Source organism: Mangifera indica, chromosome 1 (assembly GCF_011075055.1).
Source record: "Mangifera indica cultivar Alphonso chromosome 1, CATAS_Mindica_2.1, whole genome shotgun sequence".
Lineage (NCBI taxonomy): Eukaryota > Viridiplantae > Streptophyta > Magnoliopsida > Sapindales > Anacardiaceae > Mangifera > Mangifera indica.
Genome location: NC_058137.1, coordinates 26,509,498 through 26,530,982, shown reverse-complemented (window position 1 = coordinate 26,530,982; position 21,485 = coordinate 26,509,498). Strand labels below are relative to the sequence as shown.

The 21,485-nt window shown below is 32.9% G+C and overlaps 5 protein-coding genes and 1 non-coding gene across 8 annotated transcripts; 3 read left to right on the top strand and 3 right to left on the bottom strand.

Moving 5' to 3' along the window:
- Nucleotides 1–1,333: 1,333 nt before the first annotated feature.
- On the top strand, nucleotides 1,334–2,973 carry LOC123215462. Its single transcript, XM_044635567.1, has 4 exons — nucleotides 1,334–1,453; nucleotides 1,649–1,828; nucleotides 1,939–2,004; nucleotides 2,709–2,973. Exons 2-3 carry the CDS (start codon nucleotides 1,652–1,654, stop codon nucleotides 1,993–1,995), a joined length of 234 nt encoding a protein of 77 aa, XP_044491502.1. The 5' UTR covers nucleotides 1,334–1,453; nucleotides 1,649–1,651; the 3' UTR covers nucleotides 1,996–2,004; nucleotides 2,709–2,973.
- Nucleotides 2,974–3,180: 207 nt separating this feature from the next.
- On the bottom strand, nucleotides 3,181–4,005 carry LOC123228487. The gene is made up of 2 exons (XM_044653916.1): nucleotides 3,786–4,005; nucleotides 3,181–3,710 (listed from the first exon to the last, which is right to left on the bottom strand). The coding sequence occupies exons 1-2, from the start codon at nucleotides 3,928–3,930 to the stop codon at nucleotides 3,385–3,387; spliced, it is 471 nt and encodes a 156-aa protein (XP_044509851.1). The 5' UTR covers nucleotides 3,931–4,005; the 3' UTR covers nucleotides 3,181–3,384.
- Nucleotides 4,006–12,269: 8,264 nt separating this feature from the next.
- LOC123209053 lies at nucleotides 12,270–14,221 on the top strand. The gene is made up of 2 exons (XM_044626784.1): nucleotides 12,270–12,580; nucleotides 13,738–14,221. The coding sequence occupies exons 1-2, from the start codon at nucleotides 12,442–12,444 to the stop codon at nucleotides 14,022–14,024; spliced, it is 426 nt and encodes a 141-aa protein (XP_044482719.1). The 5' UTR covers nucleotides 12,270–12,441; the 3' UTR covers nucleotides 14,025–14,221.
- A 536-nt stretch (nucleotides 14,222–14,757) lies between these two features.
- On the top strand, nucleotides 14,758–16,832 carry LOC123212585. 3 transcript variants are annotated; one of them, XM_044631780.1, is made up of 4 exons: nucleotides 14,763–14,985; nucleotides 15,537–15,607; nucleotides 16,134–16,223; nucleotides 16,579–16,832. In XM_044631780.1, the coding sequence occupies exons 1-4, from the start codon at nucleotides 14,859–14,861 to the stop codon at nucleotides 16,600–16,602; spliced, it is 312 nt and encodes a 103-aa protein (XP_044487715.1). In that variant the 5' UTR covers nucleotides 14,763–14,858; the 3' UTR covers nucleotides 16,603–16,832. The 3 variants fall into 3 exon arrangements, with proteins under 3 accessions (XP_044487700.1, XP_044487715.1, XP_044487707.1); XM_044631772.1 differs by having other exon boundaries at nucleotides 16,576–16,832; XM_044631765.1 differs by lacking the exon at nucleotides 16,579–16,832 and having other exon boundaries at nucleotides 14,758–14,985; nucleotides 15,854–16,200.
- Nucleotides 16,833–17,401: 569 nt separating this feature from the next.
- On the bottom strand, nucleotides 17,402–17,474 carry TRNAF-GAA. Its single transcript has one exon. It is a non-coding gene; the product is annotated as a tRNA-Phe (tRNA).
- A 1,104-nt stretch (nucleotides 17,475–18,578) lies between these two features.
- Nucleotides 18,579–19,981, bottom strand: LOC123214611 (protein ULTRAPETALA 2-like). The gene is made up of 3 exons (XM_044638190.1): nucleotides 19,489–19,981; nucleotides 18,998–19,316; nucleotides 18,579–18,912 (listed from the first exon to the last, which is right to left on the bottom strand). Exons 1-3 carry the CDS (start codon nucleotides 19,661–19,663, stop codon nucleotides 18,738–18,740), a joined length of 669 nt encoding a protein of 222 aa, XP_044494125.1. The 5' UTR covers nucleotides 19,664–19,981; the 3' UTR covers nucleotides 18,579–18,737.
- Nucleotides 19,982–21,485: the final 1,504 nt, after the last annotated feature.

The following is a 21,485-nucleotide window of genomic DNA, read 5'->3' as shown; positions in this document are numbered from 1 at the left end:
ATGGGTTGGTCACATCCATGTGACATCCACATTCACAGGGCTCCGGGCTTGAGATTCCAACAGTTATTCTACCTTATGGTGGGTTGCATGATAACTTTACCCATCAACACTCCAACAGCCCAGATCTTGAATATTTAATCTTGTAGTCTTGTCTAGTCTGCAAGAATTCTCTTAGTAGGTCACATCATAGTTCAGGGACTCATCTCCCAAATTTGAATGATGTTTATGTAGGCTTATCTTCTTTTCGCCCTAGTGATTGTGCTCCTTGTCTTTGTATATTCCTCAGGAAAATGTATGACGTCGAGACTCTGCACCTGCCTCAAGCATTGCTAAGGCATAACTTCTCTTCTATGCTTTTACAGTTGAATTAATTAATGCAGTAACGTATCACCTTTTTCCTCTATGCAGGTTTTGCATATTCAGAGGTGTCTATTGAATGATTTGCCTACTTGTTTAGAACTTAATCTAAACTTGGGAGGATTCATATTATTGGTTATCTTTCCATTTGACATAAGAGGCTAAGCACAAATTTGAACCTTCTGTAAAATTCATTATCGATTTTGTTTTCTGGACCCTTCCCTGACTCCTTCACCAAGCCTGAATGATATAGCAATGTACAGATCATATTTTCCACATGGATCATATTCTTGAGATCTTGATTTCTGAAGTAAGTTTCAGGAATTAATCAAAGATTAAAACAGTCAAGTATTTCGCAATACATTAAGTAATCAACATAAATTCAATTTATTAATCAAGAATTTTATATTAATGTGATAAAATGAAGTTCACTTTCCTAGCAACCAAACAGAATTTGGAAAAGAAACATATTCAATTCTTTTCTTCGACTCTGTTCTCTCAGCATCCAAACAAAATCATTGTCTATTAACTGAACCAAAAAAGAACAAAAATCAAGCAAACAACAGCACTAACTTCAACTATCACGCAAGAGCTTTTCTTCGCAGAATGGCTTCTTTGCTCTCTGAATAGCCCTCAGCCGCCATAAACTTCGTTTCCACAGTGAAGTACTTCTCCACAGCTAGTTTCTTGGCCTCCGGCATTCCACATTTTGGAAATGAATCCATTTTCAACAACGATGTTAAGTGAGAAAGAAAAGAAAGATTGAAAATTTCAGTTTAGGGGTGAAGCGATTTTTGAAAGTTGGATGGTTAGTTGAGTAGTTCGTTAAGACAGAGCAGTGAATTTTTGGCGGTCTTATTCAAAGTTTCAGCTCAGTTCTCTCAGGTTATTCCAGTGCGGTTGGTCAGGTGAGACATAAGTTTTGCCACGTCAGCATTTTATGGGCCCCCAAACACATCGCGGATCTTTTGCCGCACCCTGAAAAGATGACACGGGACGTCGATTTCTACTGAAACGCTGCGTTTTAAGTCGTGAAAATTCAATATTTCATGAAAATATTACGGTTGTCAATCAAGCCGTCTCCCGAAAGCACCCTGTAAGTCTCTCCCTCTCTTCGTTTTCTAGGGTTTATTTTTATTTTTATATTTCTGAATTTAAAGTTTCAATTCGTCTTTTAAAATCGAACACATTCAAATTCTCTTAAGCCGTATTCGGAAGTATGAAATTAGAGCTTCAATTTTTCTTATTTGAACAAGATTTGAATAGCAAATTTTGTGGTAATAATGAACAGGTTATGGAGGATAGAGCAAGAGCACAGTTAAAAGATATAAGGAAGGAGATGGGAAACGAAGAGAGGAAAGCTGCAGTTCATGAAGAATTGAAAAGAATGAACCAACTTCCTCCAAACAGCACTTATGTTACTCATCGCGTGCGTGTTCTCAACAAGATTCTTCAACTAATATCGCTCCAGGTATGCAACAATGAGTACAATTATATTGTTTCATTAGGTTTGAAAGCTTTGTTATTTGTTGTTTAAGTGAAAGAGAATTTGATGCTTTCTTGTCTTTTTATCTTTGTTAGAGAACTACTTCGCAGGAGAAGGAGTTGGAGTTGCTCTTTGCTGGGCTGTCTCTGTGAATTATATTGGTAAAGTAAATTATATTGCGAAACTTCTATGTTTGTCTGTGATCATTCTCATAATATTTACTAAATCTTGGTTTATTTTTTGGCCCTGATATCTTATTGTCACCGTCATGTTTTCGCCTAGATCGAGCTTGATTGACATAACATTATTAAGTCTCTACTGTATTACGATGTTCCTAGGCGCATCTATCATTGATCAATTAAATTGTTTTCCCTTCTTGCTGCATACTACTTATTTAGTTTATATCCTGTATTTGACTTATAAACTCAGTTATCTTCTACCTTGATTCAGCCTTCTATGTTGGACTATCATTATCGTGGCTATAAATCTGTAGTTGACTAGTTGAGAATCTTTGCTTATTGATTTGTGCAATTAGCATTCATGTAGTTTAGAGTTCATAATTTCTTATTCTACACCTGTATGACTGCTCGTTCTATTTTTAAGAATTAAAGTTCTGTTGGACAATTGGCAATTGGTTAAGTTCCTTGCTGACTGAAACATGATGGGGAAGCAAGAGATCAGCAACTATTAAAGTTCTTTCTCAGAAGGCTTTAAGTGCTTAATAAATTTTTTCTGTACATGATTAGTTTAGCACTAAAGCTTATCAAACTTGCTAAATTTGCCTTTATTTAATAATTTGATCTTAAATCTGGTGAAAATACTTGCTGATTTATCTAAAAAGGATTGTGAACCATTATTCTTGCAGATCTACTGACATCAATGGAGAAACTTGTGCTTCTCTGGGCAAAGATGATCCAAAGTGACCCCAAACTTTGTACACAATGTGAAATATGTCTCTACGATGATGAGATTAATATCTATGAATATCTTTTGTTGTGTCCTTTAAGTTTGGGTTTTGTGGGATTTTCATGTCCAGGTTTGTTTGAGTGACAATCTTTGGGTGGTTGTAACATAATCTGTTACAACAATATAATATTATGCATATCATACTATTGATTTTTGATCCTGAACTTTGATTCTTAAGTAATTTTCTTTCTGCCTTCTTTGTTGAGTATGAAAATGGCCTTATTTTCTAAGCTTAAAATTTGTATATGACCTGAGTCCTCTAGATTCAATTTCATGATCATTCAATTTACAGCCTACAGGCTGTCTCATAGTTGTATTTTCAGAAAAGACAATGGGAACCGTACACAAAGGAGCAGAAAACAAGATAAGAATAAAAGCATAAAAATTACGGAAACTTGTAGAACTGATGATTGAATATCACATACTCAATTCATTTACAAAAATCCCAAGCAGTATCTGAGCATAGAATAACGTCACAATAACAAGCCCAAAGGAACAGGAATGTAAACATAAGAATAAGGATTCAAATCCTGATTAAACCTACATAAGCATAGCGTCTAATCTTAGAGACCATTTTATTGGTCACGCTTAGTATTTGGCTTCCCAGACCTAACCCCTGGAACTATCAGATTATCCCGCAAATGCTTACTCACGAACCCGGTCATCATGAAAACTCTGATCATGTCTTCAGGTTTTTGACTCAAACTGAGGGTATTGTTACAATCTAGTTCCATAACTGGCCTATGTATCTGGGTTTGCACAATTAATCTCCTATGTTCACTCAGTTCTTTCTCCAGTCCGCGTACCTTATCTTTCAGTTCCTGCAGCTCAATTTCATGGCCCCTGGGCTTCTTGTCATGGCTGAGTGATCGATGAACAATGTTATATACTCTTGATCCACCTGAAATGCAGTAGAAATCCAGTTTAGAAAGAAGTAAATGACAAATAAAGTAGAAATACGAAAAGTACACCACACCAGGGACGAATTCAAGCCCCTCTTTAACAGCGGCGACGGCAAAATTTTTGGCGATCTTGGACCTGGTGTCTTCATCCGGACAGTGCTCTGTGAAAACATTATGGATCTTTGTAATGGCAGCACGGCTGTAATCCAGAATCCCCATTTTCTTCTGGAGAAGAAAGTAAGTCCCGAGTAGTGATCACAAGTAGTGAAAGCCATTTTTTATACATGGGGAAACTAAAGTAATTGGCCAAAACAATAGTGGGCTAACAAAAAATTAAAAATTAAACGAAAAGGTCGTCTTTATTATACATGGTGGATTTTTCCACCACATGATCTTGACTTTGGCTAAAAGGTAATGTAAAAGGATTAAATGCCTTAGAAACTTGGTTTGGAAATGTAAAAGGATTAAATGCCTTAGAAACTTGGTTTGGAAGAAAGCCATTTTTGTTGACTTGGAGGGCAGTAAATTTTCTATAAATACCCCCATCCTCTCCTAACGAATGATATACATTTGCTTCTCTTCTCCGAAAATTATATTGTGCTTTGACTTTCTTTCTTTCCTTTCTTCTCAATTCTTCTTCAATCTATTCATCATTTAATATTTGTGTATTATATTCATAACATATTATCAGGACGATCAACTCAAATATATTATGATCTTTTTATTATGTCGTTATATTATTTATATATTATAAATACAAATATCCCAGTTGTGATATCTCAGTTATCTTTTTATTTCTATTATGCTTTTATTTAAGTTTTCTTTATAATTGTATCAAATTTACAATCCGAAGTTTACAAAATTATAAATCTGGACCTAAAGTCCTGAAACTTTTAAATCTAGACCTGAAGTCTAGAATATCATAAATCTAAATCTGAAGTTCTGAATCTTATTTGTAACTTAAAGTTTACAAAATTATGAATTTGGACCTACAATGTTGAATATCATGAATCTGGATATGAAATCTTAAACATCATCCGTAACTTGAAGTTTACGAAATCATAAATTTAGACCTGAAGTCATAAATATCATTTGTAACCTGAAGTTTACAAAGACCAAGAATCTAGACTAGAAGTCCTGATATTATTTAAATATTTATTTTTATTGTATTCCATTTATTTGAATATTTATTTATTTGTATTTTTATTTATTTGAATATTTATTTTTATTTATATCTGATTTATAACCTGAAGCTTGTAAAATAATGAAAATATATATATGAGCCGAAGTCCCAAGTTTTACGATTTACAACTTGAAATTTATAAAATCATGAAAAAACATATATATGGGTCGGAAGTCTCAAGTTTCATCAAAGTCTTTATTTTAGAATAATGATATCACTTTTGCAACCTGAAATTTGCATAAAGTGTGAAAAATATGGATTTGAAGTTTAAAATATAATCATAATATGTATTATAATATTCTGAATACTAATTACAAAACCAGAAGTTTTGTAAACATGGGATAAACTATGAATCTGAAGTTTCTAAAAATTAGTCTCAACATTTCTCCTATAAAATCAGCTATTTTGTAAATATGAAATAATATTTGAACTTGAAGTTTTAAAGATTAATTGATAAATATTGTTTACAAAACCAAAAATTTTGTAAATATGACAATAATTGAACTTGTAGTTCTTAAAATTGGATGGATAATATTAAATGGGTTTTTTGCATAAGTCTCCACCTAGAATTTATGAGTCTTGAAAGACTAACTAAATAAAATGTCCCAGAATGATAAATACAAAGCTATTATTTTTCGGCATCATATCCCTGAAGGATTGCAAGCCAAAATATGGATATAATGATAAATCTATTAAATTTGTGGAGAAATTTGAAAGATAGATTTGAACATTAGAGTCAATAATACTCCATAAGTATTATATCGTTCCCTGAAGTGAACACAACTACTAGAAGTAGTTATCATGAGTATGAGTAACTCACCCCATAAGTATTACATCGTTCCCTGAAGTGAACGTAACTACCAGAAGTAATTATTATGGCTGTAAGAAATAATAGAAAATCTTAGTCACATCACCAGAAATGGACTACGACTGAGACGAAGTAAATTATAATGCAAAGTAAACCACAAAATAATAAATGTGGTTATAAATGTTATTGATGGTGTACCTGTAGTACACACAAACATTGGGTGGATCTATATTAAGCATCCACAAAAATTAAATTTTTGATAAATTAGATCTTGTCGATCTAATAATTCTGATGTTTCAAATCTTCTTTCAAAGAATAACAATATGGGTCACTTGAATAGTGATAAGGATGTCCAAGATTTTTCATAAGTCCATCATATATATTTATTTTGGAGTCATAAATATTAGTTTGTTTTTCAGTATCATGTTCTCTTCCTTTCAATATTTTGTATACGTTATAACTAACATAATTTTTAAATGAAAGGAAATGAACTCCAAAATTGAAGCGTTGACTTTAAAAGTTGATGTGGGAAACATGTGTTTGGTGGATAGTGCAACAACACACACAATTCTCAAGGAAAAATTTTTTTTCTTAACTTTAGCATTAATTGAAGCTAAAGTAAATACTATATTATGATCAATTGATCAGATAGAAGACTCCGAAAGAGCCACAATTATGTTAAACAACGGGATCAAATTAAACATCAATAATGCATTATATTTAAGTAGATCTAGAAGAAATCTACTGAGTTTTAAAGATATAAGAAAAAAATGGTTATCATTTTGAAACCATGAGTGAAAATGGTACAAAATTCCATCTGTATAACTAGTAATACCTCCAGAAAAAGCCGTATACTAGAAAAATTACATGCTTTATCATCTGAATTGTATTATAGAATCATAAAGGCAATTAAAACCTACGTAGTGTCGAACCAGAAGTTCGTTGATTTAAAAGTATTTATGCTTTGACATGATGGTTTAAGCCACCCAGGATCTACATTGATGTGTAGGATTATTGAAAATTCACATGAACATACATTACATTCTCATAAAATTTTATTGTCCAGTGAACAATTCTGCATCGCCTGTTCTCAAGGCAAATTAGTAATAAGACTATCTCCCTTTAAAATTGGAGGTGAATCCCCATCATTCATGCAAAGGTTTCAAGGAGATATATGTGGACCCATTCATCCATCAAGTGGGTCATTTCGTTATTTTATGTTCTTAATTGATGCATCTGCATGATGGTCTTATGTTTGTTTATTGCCTACTTGAAATGTTGCATTTGCTAAACTGTTAGCACAAATTATCAAATTAAAGGCACATTTCGTAGATTATTCGATCAAGTCAATACGACTAGATAATGCTAGTGAATTTACATCCAAAATATTTAATGATTATTGCATGTCTATGGGGATTGAGGTTGAACATCCAGTCCCACATGTTCACACACAGAATGGATTAGTTGAGTCTCTTATCAAACGACTTCAGGTAATTGCACGCACTTTATTATTCAAAAGTCAATTACTTACTTTTATGTGGGGACATGCTATATTACATGCTGCAGTGTTAATTCGCTTGCAACCTTCCTCTTATCATCAATATTCTCCCCTATAATTGGTCTTTGATCACCAACCTGATATATCTTATTTGAGAATATTTGGTTGTGTTGTATATGTCCTTATTGCATCTCCTCAACACACAAAAATGAGACCCCAACGTTGTTTGAGAATATATGTTGGATATAATTCACCACCTATTATCAGATACCTAGAACCATTAACAGGTGATTTTTTTACTGCACGATTTACAGGTTGACACTTTGATGAGACAACTTTCTCATTTTTAGGGAAAAAGAAAATGCCTCCTGAAGTTAGACATGAACTTACTTGGTATGTACCTATCATGTCTCATTTAGATCCTCGCACATTTCAAAGTGAAACTAAAGTGCAAAGATAGTGCGATTACAAATTATTGTCAACCAAATACCTGATGCATTTGTAGATACGACAAAAGTAACAAGATCACATGTTCCAGCTGCTAATGCACCAGCAAAAATTAATGTGACTACTGAACAGTCGATTCGAACCGTAACTGATCAGTTTACTACACTCTAGAAGCGTGGTAGACCTATTGGATCGAAGGACACTGTTCCTCGAAAAAGAAAAAGCAAATAATCAAACAAATATTAATCATGATGATCTTAAAATAATTGAAAAATTCACACTCTCTAATATTCTCCCAGAAGAGGTTATGGTTCCTGAAGAGACTCAAGCCATTGAAGTGGTACAAACCCCTGAAGTGGTACAAAATCCTAAAGAACAAGAAAATGAGAATATTGAAATATCTTTAAATTATGTTCATACACGAGAGGTGTGGAATTGTGAAACAATTATAATTGATGATATATTCTCATTTGCAGTAGTTACTGAAATTCTGAATGATGATGATTTTAAACCACGTACTGTGGTTGAATGCAAACAAAGACATGAATGACTTAAATGGGAAGAAGCAATTCAAGCAGAATTAATTTCTCTAGCAAAACGTCAAGTGTTTGGGTTGTAGTTCCAACACCTCAAAACGTACAACCTGTTAGATATAAATGGGTATTTGTGAGAAAAAGAAATGAGAAAAATGAAATTGCTAGATATAAAACAAGGCTTGTAGCCTAAGGGTTTTCCCAAAGGCCCGATATAGACTTTGATGAAACATATACACCTGTGATGGATATAATCACATTCAAATATTTAATCAGCTTGATAGTCTTTGAAGGACTGGATATGCATCCAATAGACGTAGTTACTGTTTATTTGTATGAAAATTTAGACACTGAAATTTATATGAAACTCCCTGAAGGATACAAATTGTCTGAAGCAAAAAGGGTGGTCAATTCAGGAGGCTTGTACTCAATTAAATTATAACGATCATTGTACGAATTAAAACAATTCGGATGTATGTGGTACAATCGCCTCAGTGAATATTTGAAAAAAAAAAGCTATATGAATGACCCTATATGCCATGTATCTTTATCAAAAGGTCAGAATCGGGATTTGCTATTGTAGCAGTTCATGTTGATGACATGAATTTAATTGGGACTCTTGAAGAGCTCTAAAAAACTGCTAAATATCTTAAAAAAGAATTTGAAATGAAATATTTGAGGAAAACAAAAAATTGTTTCGGCCTACAGATCGAGCACAATTCAAATAGAATATTTATCCATCAATCAGCGTATATTGAAAAATTATTAAAATGCTTTAATATGGATAAGGCTTATCCTTTGAGCACCCAAATGGTTGTTCGGTCTTTTGATTCAAAAAAGGACCCATTTCGTCCTAAAGAAGAAAATGAAAAGATATTTGGTTCTGAAGTGCTATATCTTAATGTCATTAGAGTCTTATTATATTTGGCCTAATGCACGAGACCAGATATATCTTTCGCAGTTAATTTATTGGTCCGATTTAGTTCTGCACCAACCTGTCGCCATTGGAACGGAATTAAACATATACTCTGTTACCTATGTAGAATTAGAGATTTGAGATTATTTTATTCTGTCAAATTCCCTAAAAATCCTAGTTTGGTTAGATATGCAGATGCTGGTTATCTTTCTGACCCCCATAAGGCTCGTTCACAGACGAGATATGTTTTCACTTATAATGACACAGCTATATCATAATACTCCACCAAGTAGAGTTTGGTTGTAACTTCTTCAAATCATTCAAAAATTTTAGCTCTCCATGAAGCCAACCGAGAATGTATATGGTTACGGTATATTATCCATCATATTCGGTATGCATGCAGTCTTCTTTCTACAACAGACACTCCTTTTATATTATATGAAGACAATACAACATGTATTACCCAAATTAGAGGTAGATACATCAAAGGAGATAGAACCAAACATATCTCACTGAAGTTCTTTTACACTCATGAGCTTCAGCAGAGTAAAAAGATTGATGTCAAGCAAATAAGATCCAGTGAGAATCTTACAGATTTGTTTACTAAGACACTACCGCCATCAACATTTGAGAAGTTAGTGTATAACATCGGTATGCGGCGGCTCAACAAACAACCAAATTAATCCTACTATAGAGGGGGAGTGTTCATCAGGCAAAATTTTGAAGTTTAGCAAATTTTGGACAAAAGGTGCACTGTACTCTTTTTTCCTTCACTAGGTTTTGTCCCATTGGGTTTTCCTAGTAAGGCTTTTAACAAGACAATTTAAGCACGTTCAACGCCAACTTATAGGACATTTAATAATTATATTCCTTTGCTTTAGTTTTTATCCCACTGGGTTTTTCTAGTAAGGTTTTTAACAAGACAGTTTAAGCACGTCTAACGCCAACTTACAGAACATTTAATAATTATATTTCTTTGCTTTGGTTTTTATCTCACTAGGTTTTTCCTTAGCAAGGTTAATATAATTATCTGTAAGTTGTGAAAATCCTAGAGGGAGTATTATACATAGTAGATTTTTCCACCACATGATTTTGACTTTGGCCAAAAAGTCATGTAAAGGCATTAAATGCCTTAGAAACTTGGCTTGGAAGAAAGCCATTTTTGTTGACTTGGAGGGCGACGAATTTCCTATAAATGCCCCCCTCCTCTCCTAATGAAAGATATACATTTGCTTCTCTTCTCCAGAAATTATATTGTGTTTTGGCTCTTTTCCTCTCCTTTCTTCTCAATTCTTCTTCAATCTATCTATCATTTTATATTTGTGTATTATATTCATAACAATCTTTAGTTACAATGATCAAATGCCCTTATATATAAATAAAAAAATTTGACATACTTCTATCCAAATTTTCCTTGGATCACTATTGAAATCACGGGGCTCCCACAGGTATTGCGTTCGTTCATTTTCTTCAAATTTTTGTCGACTTTTTCGATGATAAAAAATGGTAAAGAAAGTTAGTATATCATTATTACTCTTATTTAAATTAATTTATCATTATGATTATTACGATTTCATAAAGATTTTGAATGTTAAATGTTTAGATATTCGATTTTGAATAATACATAAAATATCTTGATTTTTGATTGTTTTGGTTTATTTTTTTTAGGGCTATTGTGTTATAGGATGTGTTGATTTGATTTGTATTGAAATTGGTGACCAAAATGATAATTTTTGGCCAAAAAATGCATTAGATTTAGTCAAAAATCTAATCCAAAAGACTTTAGGATTCCTTAGGATGAATAAATTTCCCACAGGTTGGAATGATGTCACGTGGAAAAGGGGGGGGGGGGGGGGGGAATTAATTTTTGAAACAGTTAGAACTCGAGAAAAAGAGGGGGAACCCACGGAGGATAAAGGGAAACTATAAGATTTATGTAAAAGTAAAAAATATATAAGGGGGCAAATTGATAATTTTTCACTCATAAGGTTTTTCAACGTATAATTTTCAAATTTCATATCTGTTTTTCTTGTTTTAAGCTTCTTCGACATGTAGTTTTCGAATTTAAAATCTGTTTCTTAATTTTTATGTTTTTTTAGGCATGTTTTATGATGTATTTATCGAATTTCATATCGATTTTTTGATTTTTGTCAAATTAAATTATTTTAATGTATAGTTTTTTAATTTTATGTCTGTTTTTCTTATTTTATGGTTGTTCGACATGTAGTTTTCGAATTTCAGATCTATTACTTTATTTTTATGCTTTCTAGACCCATTTTCTTATGTAAATTTTGAATTTTAGATTGATATTTCAGTTTTTTTGTTTTTAAACTATTTCAATGTTTAGTTTTTGAAATTTAAGATTTTTTTTTATTTTTTTCATTTTCATGTATTTTGACTTGTACTTTTCAAATTTTTGAACGATTTTTTAATTTTTAATATTTTAGGGTATTTCATTTAATGTTTATAATTATCTAATATTTCATTTAGTATTTTCATATATTGTCTTATATGGAAATACATTTATATATTTTTAACATTTTATTTAAAATTTTCATACATTGTATAAATCAAAATACTCTCATATTTTTTAATATTCTATTTAACCGTTAAATTATTATCAAATATTCAAATACTCTATTTACATAACATACGAATTAGATTTAACAAATAAAATTAAATTTTAAGTTAAAATTTGTATAAATATCTTTTTCTCATGAATTATTTTTTTCAGTTTGCATTAAAAATAAGAATTTTTTCTTTCAAATGAACCCGTAGTAATTGATATTGAATGAAAATAAGAGTAAAACTGAGTATTTGAATGATATGAAAAATATATATAAGTGAGAGGTTTTTATAAATAAGATAAAAGTTAGTTTTGATATTTTAAAAAATATTTAAGATATTTTTATTTAAAAATTTAAAAAATAAATATATCTACTTAGAAATAAGAAAAAGGGATGTTTTCGCTTAACAAAAGATAAAATGGCCAATTACTTTAATTTCCCAGGGAAATATCATAGAAGCCGTTCTTACAAATCATAAACGGCGTCGTTCATAATGAAAACCACAGGTGGGTCATACATGAGACGATCTGTCGTTTTCTGGAACAACTTGAAGTCTTGAACCCCCCAATCGTTCACTAAACAACCTAATTTAGGCTTCTGATTGGACCTACATAATACATACCATAGAGAATTTTTTTAGATTAAAACCTCAGAAAAAATCTCTCTGTGATAGTGGTCCGGTTTGAAGTTTCGTTTGGTTGGTGGCTAAATCTGCCGCTAAATTGCAAAGCACGACCTGCAGCCGTTACGGTTCCCCGTTTCTTGTCCCTTTTTGGGGATGGCTGACGTATTTAAAATTGACAGAGATGATCATGCCCTCCACCCATACCGTCGCGGGAAGATCGGGCGATTCCTCACGAATTTCACCAAGTTTACAGTCGATGCCGCCGTCAACGTCTCTTTCAAAGGCGTCGTTGGTAATAGCATTTTAAGTGCTTTGGTAGTTATCTGTTTTAACTTATATACCGGAGATAATTTCCTTTAATTAATGGAGGAGTAGGGCGCAGCAGAAGTTTATTTTGTTGAATTTATGATTTTATATGGATTTTTGGCGGTATACTTCTGTTCTATTGCAATTTTATTAAGGATTGAAATGGGTTTCTTTCTTTGACATTGAATCAGGAAAGCTTGTTACTTTATTAACAGCTTTAGCTTTTGTGAGTGTAGTGTTAATATCAAGGATCTTTGCTTTGAAAGTGAGTTGGGGAACTGACACTGAATGGAATAAATCAAATGATGTTATGACAATTTACAGTTGACATTCAACTACTATGATTCTGTATGCTGGTTCTCTGAATGAAATTGCAGGCTTCAAACACATGGGAATATCATGTTCTGTTATGTTTGTATTAAAGCATTCGTATGAAAGTTAAGGTTAGACCTTTACCAAACACACAAATGGGAAACTTCATAAAACAACGTCTTGTTACACATATATACGAGAAATATATTGAGGTGGTTGTGTAAATTTGTTTTGATACTTTCACATGCTAATAAAGTCGATATTTGCATAATTATTGTATTGTACTTATGCAAGCAAATGAATACAATTGATTACTGGTTATATGTATGTTTAATGCTGTAAACATTACTTAAGCAGATTCATGTTTTGGCTGTGTTAGAAAGATGAAGAATAACTCTGCTTTAATAAACCAAGAACTTATATCGGCCCCATCTTGTGTTATCATATTTTAATTGTCACAAAGTGTACGATTGAGAATTAAAGACTAGGCTTAACTCTTACAAAATTTACTTGTGCAAACTATGGTCTAGGCTTGTTTTACTTAGATATACCATGATCTATATTGGCTGAAACTTGGTTCTGTATAATCTTCTGGTTTTGTGTCATTCTACAGCACAATTATGAATTTAAATAACTATGTTATTGTGTTTGGTGGCTTGTAAATTTGTTGTTTGTTCCACTACTTACCTGATACTTTCTGTTGTGGAAAGATATCTTTCTATACTCTTTGTTAACAGCATCTCTATAATCATTTTTTGGGTATTCATATGCTCACAGAGATGCTCTCCTGTTTCTGAATTTGTTAAACCATTTCTCATTTGGATCATGCAGGTGGAAGGAAAGTGTACAAGATTGTTCAGGAAGGATTCAAGATTCAGCCCTCTTCATGCTCAGTAAGCGACAAAACAAATTTCAATGGTATTGAATCAATGGAGGAGATGCAAACAAAGATGGAAGAAATGCAGGAAGACATGAATGTTGTGAAACAACAAAGTAAGGCAGCAGGGAAACTATCAGAAGGATCAAAACCTCAGAAGAAGATACCCGATGAAGGCATCAAGGGATCAGATCTTTTGAGAACCAACGAGAAAAGAGTCTTTATTCGCTCCAGGCTGTAGAAAATGTAGCCCATTTCACAAACCTGAGTTCCCACGAAAAAAGAAATATCAATTTCCTATTTAGAAATGTAGTTGAAGTTTATGTGTAAAAATAATGTGATGTTGATAGATGGCTAAAGCACTATTTGTATCTTGCCTCCATATTTTTGCTCTTACTGAAGTTTATGCTATGGATCATAACTGCAAATTACCCTAAACTGATTCAGTTCATACATGATTTCTTCCAAGTTGGGTAAGAAAAATAGTAAGTTGAAATTTCATTAACACAAGTAAACAAGCTGCAGCTTGGAGCCTTCAACTAGAGCTGGATTTGAGCTGAGCCGAGCTCGAGCTTGGTTCGGTTTATATATAGTAGAGTTCGAGTTCAAGCTCGTGGAAGCCAAGTTTGAATTCAGTCCGAATTTGATTTGGTTTGTTTTGAGTTCAAGTTTTTTAACTATTTCGTTATTAAAACGACGTTGTTTTAATACATATTAATCAAAATGATGTTGTTTTGTATTAAAATTTTTAATTAAAAAATTTAGCGAATCGCTCGAGCTCGATTGAGCTTTTATAGAGCTGGTTTGTTTTGGGTTAGTTTGTTTTAGGTTTATTCAAACCGAATTCAAGCTCGAATAGGCTTGGTTCTAGTCCAGCCCTACCTTCAACACTGAAATCAGACTCTGAAATGGTGTCTGAGTAATAACGGTAACAGTTGGAGGGTAAAATTGGCAACTCATTCAACTTATTTAACCCTCGGTCCTCTCACGTTTCGGCCGTTCTCCTTGTGATCAGCTTGTAGTCTCTATAAGGTTCCACACACTCAGTAGAGCTCTCTCAAAATCGCTCACAGTCATGTCGGCGTTGACAGCCACGGCTCGCCAAGCTGCTAATTTGGTTCGGCTTTCCTCCGCAAAATCGGCTTCGGCTTCTCAAGCCGCTTCTCTCATCCATAGGCGCGGTCTGGCCGGCGCCGGTGGCGGTAATTATTATCTTGAAATTGTTCATGATCATATACGTTTCTAATCAGTAGATCTTGAAATGCTTCTTATTATGATTTTGTTTGATTAAATTTGCAATTTTATTCATTATCATTTGAAGAAAAAGACAGTGAATTCTTAATTGATTATTCTGTGTTACCTTCATAAATGACCGTTTTGTTAGCTCTAAAACTTGATTTCTGGAAACGAAATATTATGAATTAGAATAAAACAAGGAAGAGTTTTTATCATTTACGAGCACTTACGTGGGTGAGTGTGAAAAATTAATTAATCTGACAGATTATTATTGATATATTTGTATTATTTTTTAGAAGTATTAAGTAATGAAAATAATTTATGCCTTGTTAGTAGAAATGTTTCTAACTTATATATGAAGAAGCAAAAAGTAGAAAAGGTGAATTGCGGTAACTTCTTGTGTATTGTTAGAGTTCTTGTGTTTTAATACACATAAAATGACAATTTTGATGATGGAAAATGAAAATTTTATGCTATAGTTATTTAATTTGTGTTGCATATTTTGATTGAATTGCAGACCATCATGGACCTCCAAGGGTGAACTGTTGGCAAGACCCACTGAGCCCATCTAAGTGGAAAGAACATCATGTGAGTTTTTTTGCCTAATTTTGTCTCAAGTAATGAGAGAGCAATTATTAGTTGATAATATTAGGAAAAACTTAAACATGTTCAGCATGTCCAGTGGTTTGTTATTTATTCAAGTTCGGATAAACTTGTTATTGATCTGAGATTGTGTTCATTTCCATTTTCATGGTCAAATATTTAAAGAAGACAATCACAGTTAAATATTTAAAGAAGACCATTTCATGGAATCATCAATTTGTGTTTTTTTAGGTCTATGCTGACAAGAATGTCACATTTCTGTCAAAGAAAACTATGAATATAAGGTTGGTCCTGTTGAGAAGTAGAGAAAAATTCATATTTCAGCCTGTTTTATTGTTATGTTCCAAGTTTGCTTTTATAGTTTATCTCGATCGGCAAATAGCTAGTGTCACACATGATATATAAATTCCCAAAATTTTCTTTCTAAGATGTGGCACGATTTTTTAAATGGTTGATAATATAAGTTGTGAAGTGATATATGGTGATTTGATAAGATTTTTGTCATGTGCAGTTTGTGATTGTGTCTTTAAGTGGCTGGGGCTTAATCTTTTATGGTAGTTACAAGTACTTAACTAGAGGGAAGAAGGACAAGACAGAAGAGGTAATTACGTCATCCTCTTTCATCTAATTTGTCCGTGAGTAATGTGATTTCCAAGGGTTATAATAAGTGGTAAGAGCCTTAATTATAAGCAAGAGGTAAAGGGTTCTCATTCCATGGGGCCATTAGAATTTAGTAAATAGGAGGGATTTCTGGTAGAAAAGGATAAAAAATAACAGAAATTGTGCAGTGGCTGCTCATCTTGTGGTGCAAGTCTCTAAATAAGGCTTGACATGCTTGACCTATAGAATTTTATATCATATTCAAATGATATTTAACATGAATTGAATGAAGGCTATATTGCAATGTCCTTTTTGCCTATGTTGACGTAGTTTTTTTACTTAATATTTCACAGCAGAAGGTTGCAGAGACATCTCACTAGGCTTCTGGCAGTCTCAGAATATATATGGAGTGAAAGTGGATGTTTTGTGTTATGAGATTTCCTTGTTGTGGGCAGTTTCAGCCGTAGATGCCGGGCTGATGATGAATGTTGGCACTTCTTTTATAACTTGTTTCTTGTGGTCTCGTTGACAATTCAATTTACCATGTGAACCTTTTGTTAAAGTTATAATAATGGATGGATCATGGAACCATGAGGTTTTGGTGGTTTAATTTTTCAATCCTTCAATTTAGATGGGATTTGCGTACCAACATCCAATATCTTCAGTGGCAGAACGATTCCTTTTATGAATGGGATTTTGAAAATTTTCGATAAACTCGGAGAATTCAATGTTCTTTGAATATGGTTGTTTGAAGTTAGAAAGTTTATTGATGATAAAAAGGGTCTCAACTCACTGTCTTCTTCTTTACATTTTAAAGCTGTGGGGACGGTGGGGAAGTGGGAAAGTTTTGGAATCTATACGATGACATCCTCCTCTTTTTTTTAGGAGAATTCTTTAATCTGGTTTGATGATAGTGAAACTAGTCCAAATATTGATTTAGTGAAGATCACAATTGTGATTGTATTCTCTTCATTTTATTTTACAACAATTTTTAATCCTTCTACCGATGTGACATAAAATTTCACAGTCGGCTGCACCATGCAATATTTGTATTTTCTAATTTTGAACCAATCTTATAGAAAAAGAAAGGCGGTTTCATGTTTTTGCATGTATAAAACCAGCGTTGAAATTGTGGAATGTACTAAACGTCGTCGTTTGGTGAGTCAGAAAGGTGAAAAGTGCGGTGAGCATGGATCGAACACGCGACCTTCAGATCTTCAGTCTGACGCTCTCCCAACTGAGCTATCCCCGCTTGATATCCTTTCCGCTTGTGCGACAATGTTATTACTAATAACCCTGGCACTCTTCCTTGATGTCTTTACTTTGATAAATCTTACATGGCCTTGCCTTCACTCAAGTTCAGTCTCATACTTTGGGCTTAATTATTAACAATATTAAGCCTCATATCACAAAATAAAAAGGAATATTTAAACATGCAAATCTTATAACATATAACAACATACTTTTCATTTGTTTAAAATTTATCAACTTCTACTGTCTTTGTCCTTCACTTTACTAACTTTCTTCGGCCACACTTTTTTCCCTCTTAACATCTTCTTAATTACATGCCTCACCTTACTAACGACATGCTTCAAGCCTTGGATTATTAAACAGGTTTTGACCCTTATTTGGTTTCATTGATTTGTTTATTTTTGGATCACTTTGAATTGTTAAATATTCTGAAAAATCTGTTGTCAGAATTTTATTGAATAGTTTTCTTAAGATTCCTTAGATGTTATTGACAGAAGAGTGACTTATTTAGGAGGGTAGAAGTTGAAAGCCTTATTTCAGATGGTTGTCATCTTTAAATTCTGCATATGCTTTATGTCTGTGTGGTAAGATAATAAATTAATAATTTCTGTTAATATGTTTCAAAAAATTTATCAATTCTTCGCATTGGAACTTGCTTTGTAGGAAACTTTGGTTTGATGTAAAGATTACGTCCTGAAAATGCTGCATCATTCTGCAGGTCCTGTTGTGAACTTCTCTGTAATAAAAAATATTTACATCTACAATGAATCCTGGGCAAGTTACTTTGGTGGCTTCCACTTTCTGTGTGATGCTTACAATTCATTTCTCAATAGATCTTCTCTCAGAACGTCTACTTTGTTGGAAGAAGCCGAAGAAGCAAAAGGCTGTAATAGTTATCATTCTTATGGCACCTATTTCTGCTATTGATTCCTGCATTGGTCTGTTGGATTTCCAGGGAAGCAAAGCCTTTTTTATGTTCCTGGATTCTATTAAGGAATGTTAGGAGGCATTGGTGAGTAAACTTGTTCTTTGGCCTATTTTCTTAACACTGGTAATTGAATTTATGTTGGAATAGTTGAATACTAATTAGATTTCCAGCAAATTATTGTGACTAAGTTCTTGGCTCTGTTGTACAGCTACTTGAATATATCAATAAGCAAAAACATAGTGACAGATGAGATTAACAGAAAAGCAAATTTCCTTTTGTTTTAGATCAATTGCTTTTGTGTAGCAATTCAGCAGGATTGGTGATGATGAAGGGCACTCAAGGCTCTGCATTCTGCATGAAATCAACACAAGCGCGGCAGCTGCAGTCCTTGAAGCGGCACTTGAGGCAGCCAACACACACACAAGATGTACAACCTTCACAGTTTGCAAACCGAGGACAACCCCTGCTGCTTTTCCGACTGGCCCTTTCCTCGTCAACAGCACAGGTTATTCTGAAAATTAACAAACATTTTTGTTATTATCAAAGACAAATGCATTTGAAATGCTTCTGCTGATTAGTATCAGTTAAAAAGGTACTTGTCGTAAGGCCTGTCAACGCATTTCCACCGCTTGGCAGCCAAAGCATCATGATAAATCCTGCATTCTTCTTTGGTTCGAAGACGGAACCTGCGCTCCTTCTTGCATCTAACACAGCGAATGAACTCATCGCGATGAAAAGTTCGTTTCCCACGGCAGCTTGCTGACACTTCATTTGCTGCATACTTGTAGAACTTGAGCAGCTCAGTTTTGTACAACGGCACTTTATCTTCATTGATGTGCACCCAGACGTGGTGTGTCCACTTTCGGTTCCCAGGCCTTCCAGAGTGCTCCTCAAAATCATACGGCGTCAATTTCCCTAATTTTCAGAAGAAACGAAAAAGCACGGAAGATTGTTACATTGCTGCATTTTCTAAAGCTCAGATTAGGGAAAGCACTCTTTATCATCAGGCACAGAGCCGAATCTTAGTAGTCATTAAAAATGGCGTAGAAATTTTAGAAGACTGGAGAGAGGGAGAGGGATTACGTACGTTCAGTGCAATGTCTTGAGCAATGACAGTCGATAACAAATTGGCCATTTGCGAAAACCTTCAGCTTCCCAATGCTATCTCCATACTTTTTGTTTGTGCAGCCACACTCCACCTCGATGTAGTTGGCTCCTCTCCTTAGACCCTTCATTAAGTTCAACTCTTCCTCGTGAAACATTCCGGAATTGCAGACTCAGCACAAATGATAAGTCTCCTTTCTTCTCTATCAATCTATGACATGAAAACACACACAACCCACAATTAAAAACCTTCAACTTTGAACAAAACGCTGGAAGATTGACGTTTTATATGTCCCAAAAATTAAATGCAAACAATGTACGGGGAATCCAATTCCTGTACAAATACAGATACAAAGAAACCGAAACACATTCTTTGAAGAAAAATATGTCGAAAAGCATGCATTGAGTGGTGGCCGAAACGTGAGATCGAAGATGATGAGAAAGATGAGCGAGTGAAAGAAGATAGACAAATGTCCAGGCTCCATGGTTTCGAGTATAAATATAAAGGCTTGAATTCCGGAGAAGAAAATATATAAAACACTACAAACAGGCAGTTGAATGCCATGAAAAGAGACCTTTTATTCAAAGCATTTTACTATAATTTACCATTGCTTCTGTCATTTCCCATACGACACTTTTCATTTTGCTAATTATAATTAATCTCCATTGAAGTGCTCCACTGAATCATTAATGAGTAATTAAAAACTAATTACAGTGCTCTAATTATGATGCATTAGATAAATACATGCATGAATCTCACTGTTAATTACGCACGGTAGAAAATTAAAGCTGGAAAATCAATTATATTTACAGCATTAAACCATCTACCAAACAACTTTGTGTTCATCTATTTATATTAAAATTTTCCTTAAACTTTGCACCATTTTTTCATATACGAGATCATACATATTACAAATATTTATATATAAATAATTAATCAATTGATAAACTTGATTACCCGGCAGAGGCATAGGATTGAAATAAAGAAATTAAGACACAGAGACAATTACTTTAACATGTAGATTGAAGACCGCCCTTTTCGGAGAAAAAAATAATACTTATTGTATTAACAAAAACCAGTATCAATGATTAATATGTAATTAAAAATAAAATAAATCATTAAATCATGTAATAATATAAACATAAAAATTAACATATATTAATTTTTACTCCATCATTTAACTTTATATTTTAAGATTTGAAATAGTTACAAATTTACTAAACGGACTTTTTACTCTTCATTTATGATGTTTTATGCAGTGGATAGAGGTAAAATATAGGAAAGCAAAAAAATATATATATATAATAGATTTTGTTATTAACCCTTGAGTAAAATTAAAATTAATTTTAAAAACATCCATACTTAAATATGGGTATTTTCTTAAAAAGAAAAGAATTTTTTTCTCCATCTATTGTTGGCACCGATATATTTTCCATCAACAAAATATATACTGTAATCTTCGTAAAAATATGATAATTTTCCATATATATGGAAATGAAAAAATAATAATCCAAAAAATTACATATACAAAATATATAAATTGAATATAAAATTTGTTTTTTTTGGTTGATATTCACCATCGATATTTAACCCATCAAACATATGTAAAATATAATAGAGTAAAAGAAAATTACCTGGGAGCATTCACTTGACAAAAGTAGGTGTTAATTATAAATGAGCTCTTAGTATTGAATGTTTAAAACGAATACTCTATTATATATAATTTTGAGTGAAATCTTATAATTTTTCACTCCTCCGTCAAAATAATTAAGTTCTTATAAACCTAAATGCATGAATTTTAGAAGAACTAATTTTCTCATAAATAGAAAAAGTATTAAATTCTTTATCTAACAAATGAATCATGATAGATCATTTTTTTTTTTGAACTGGCTGGATACTATAATGAATGATTCACATATCAGAGTGAAACATGTGAACGTTTTTTAAATGTATAAAAAAATTCACTGAGAAAAATAAAA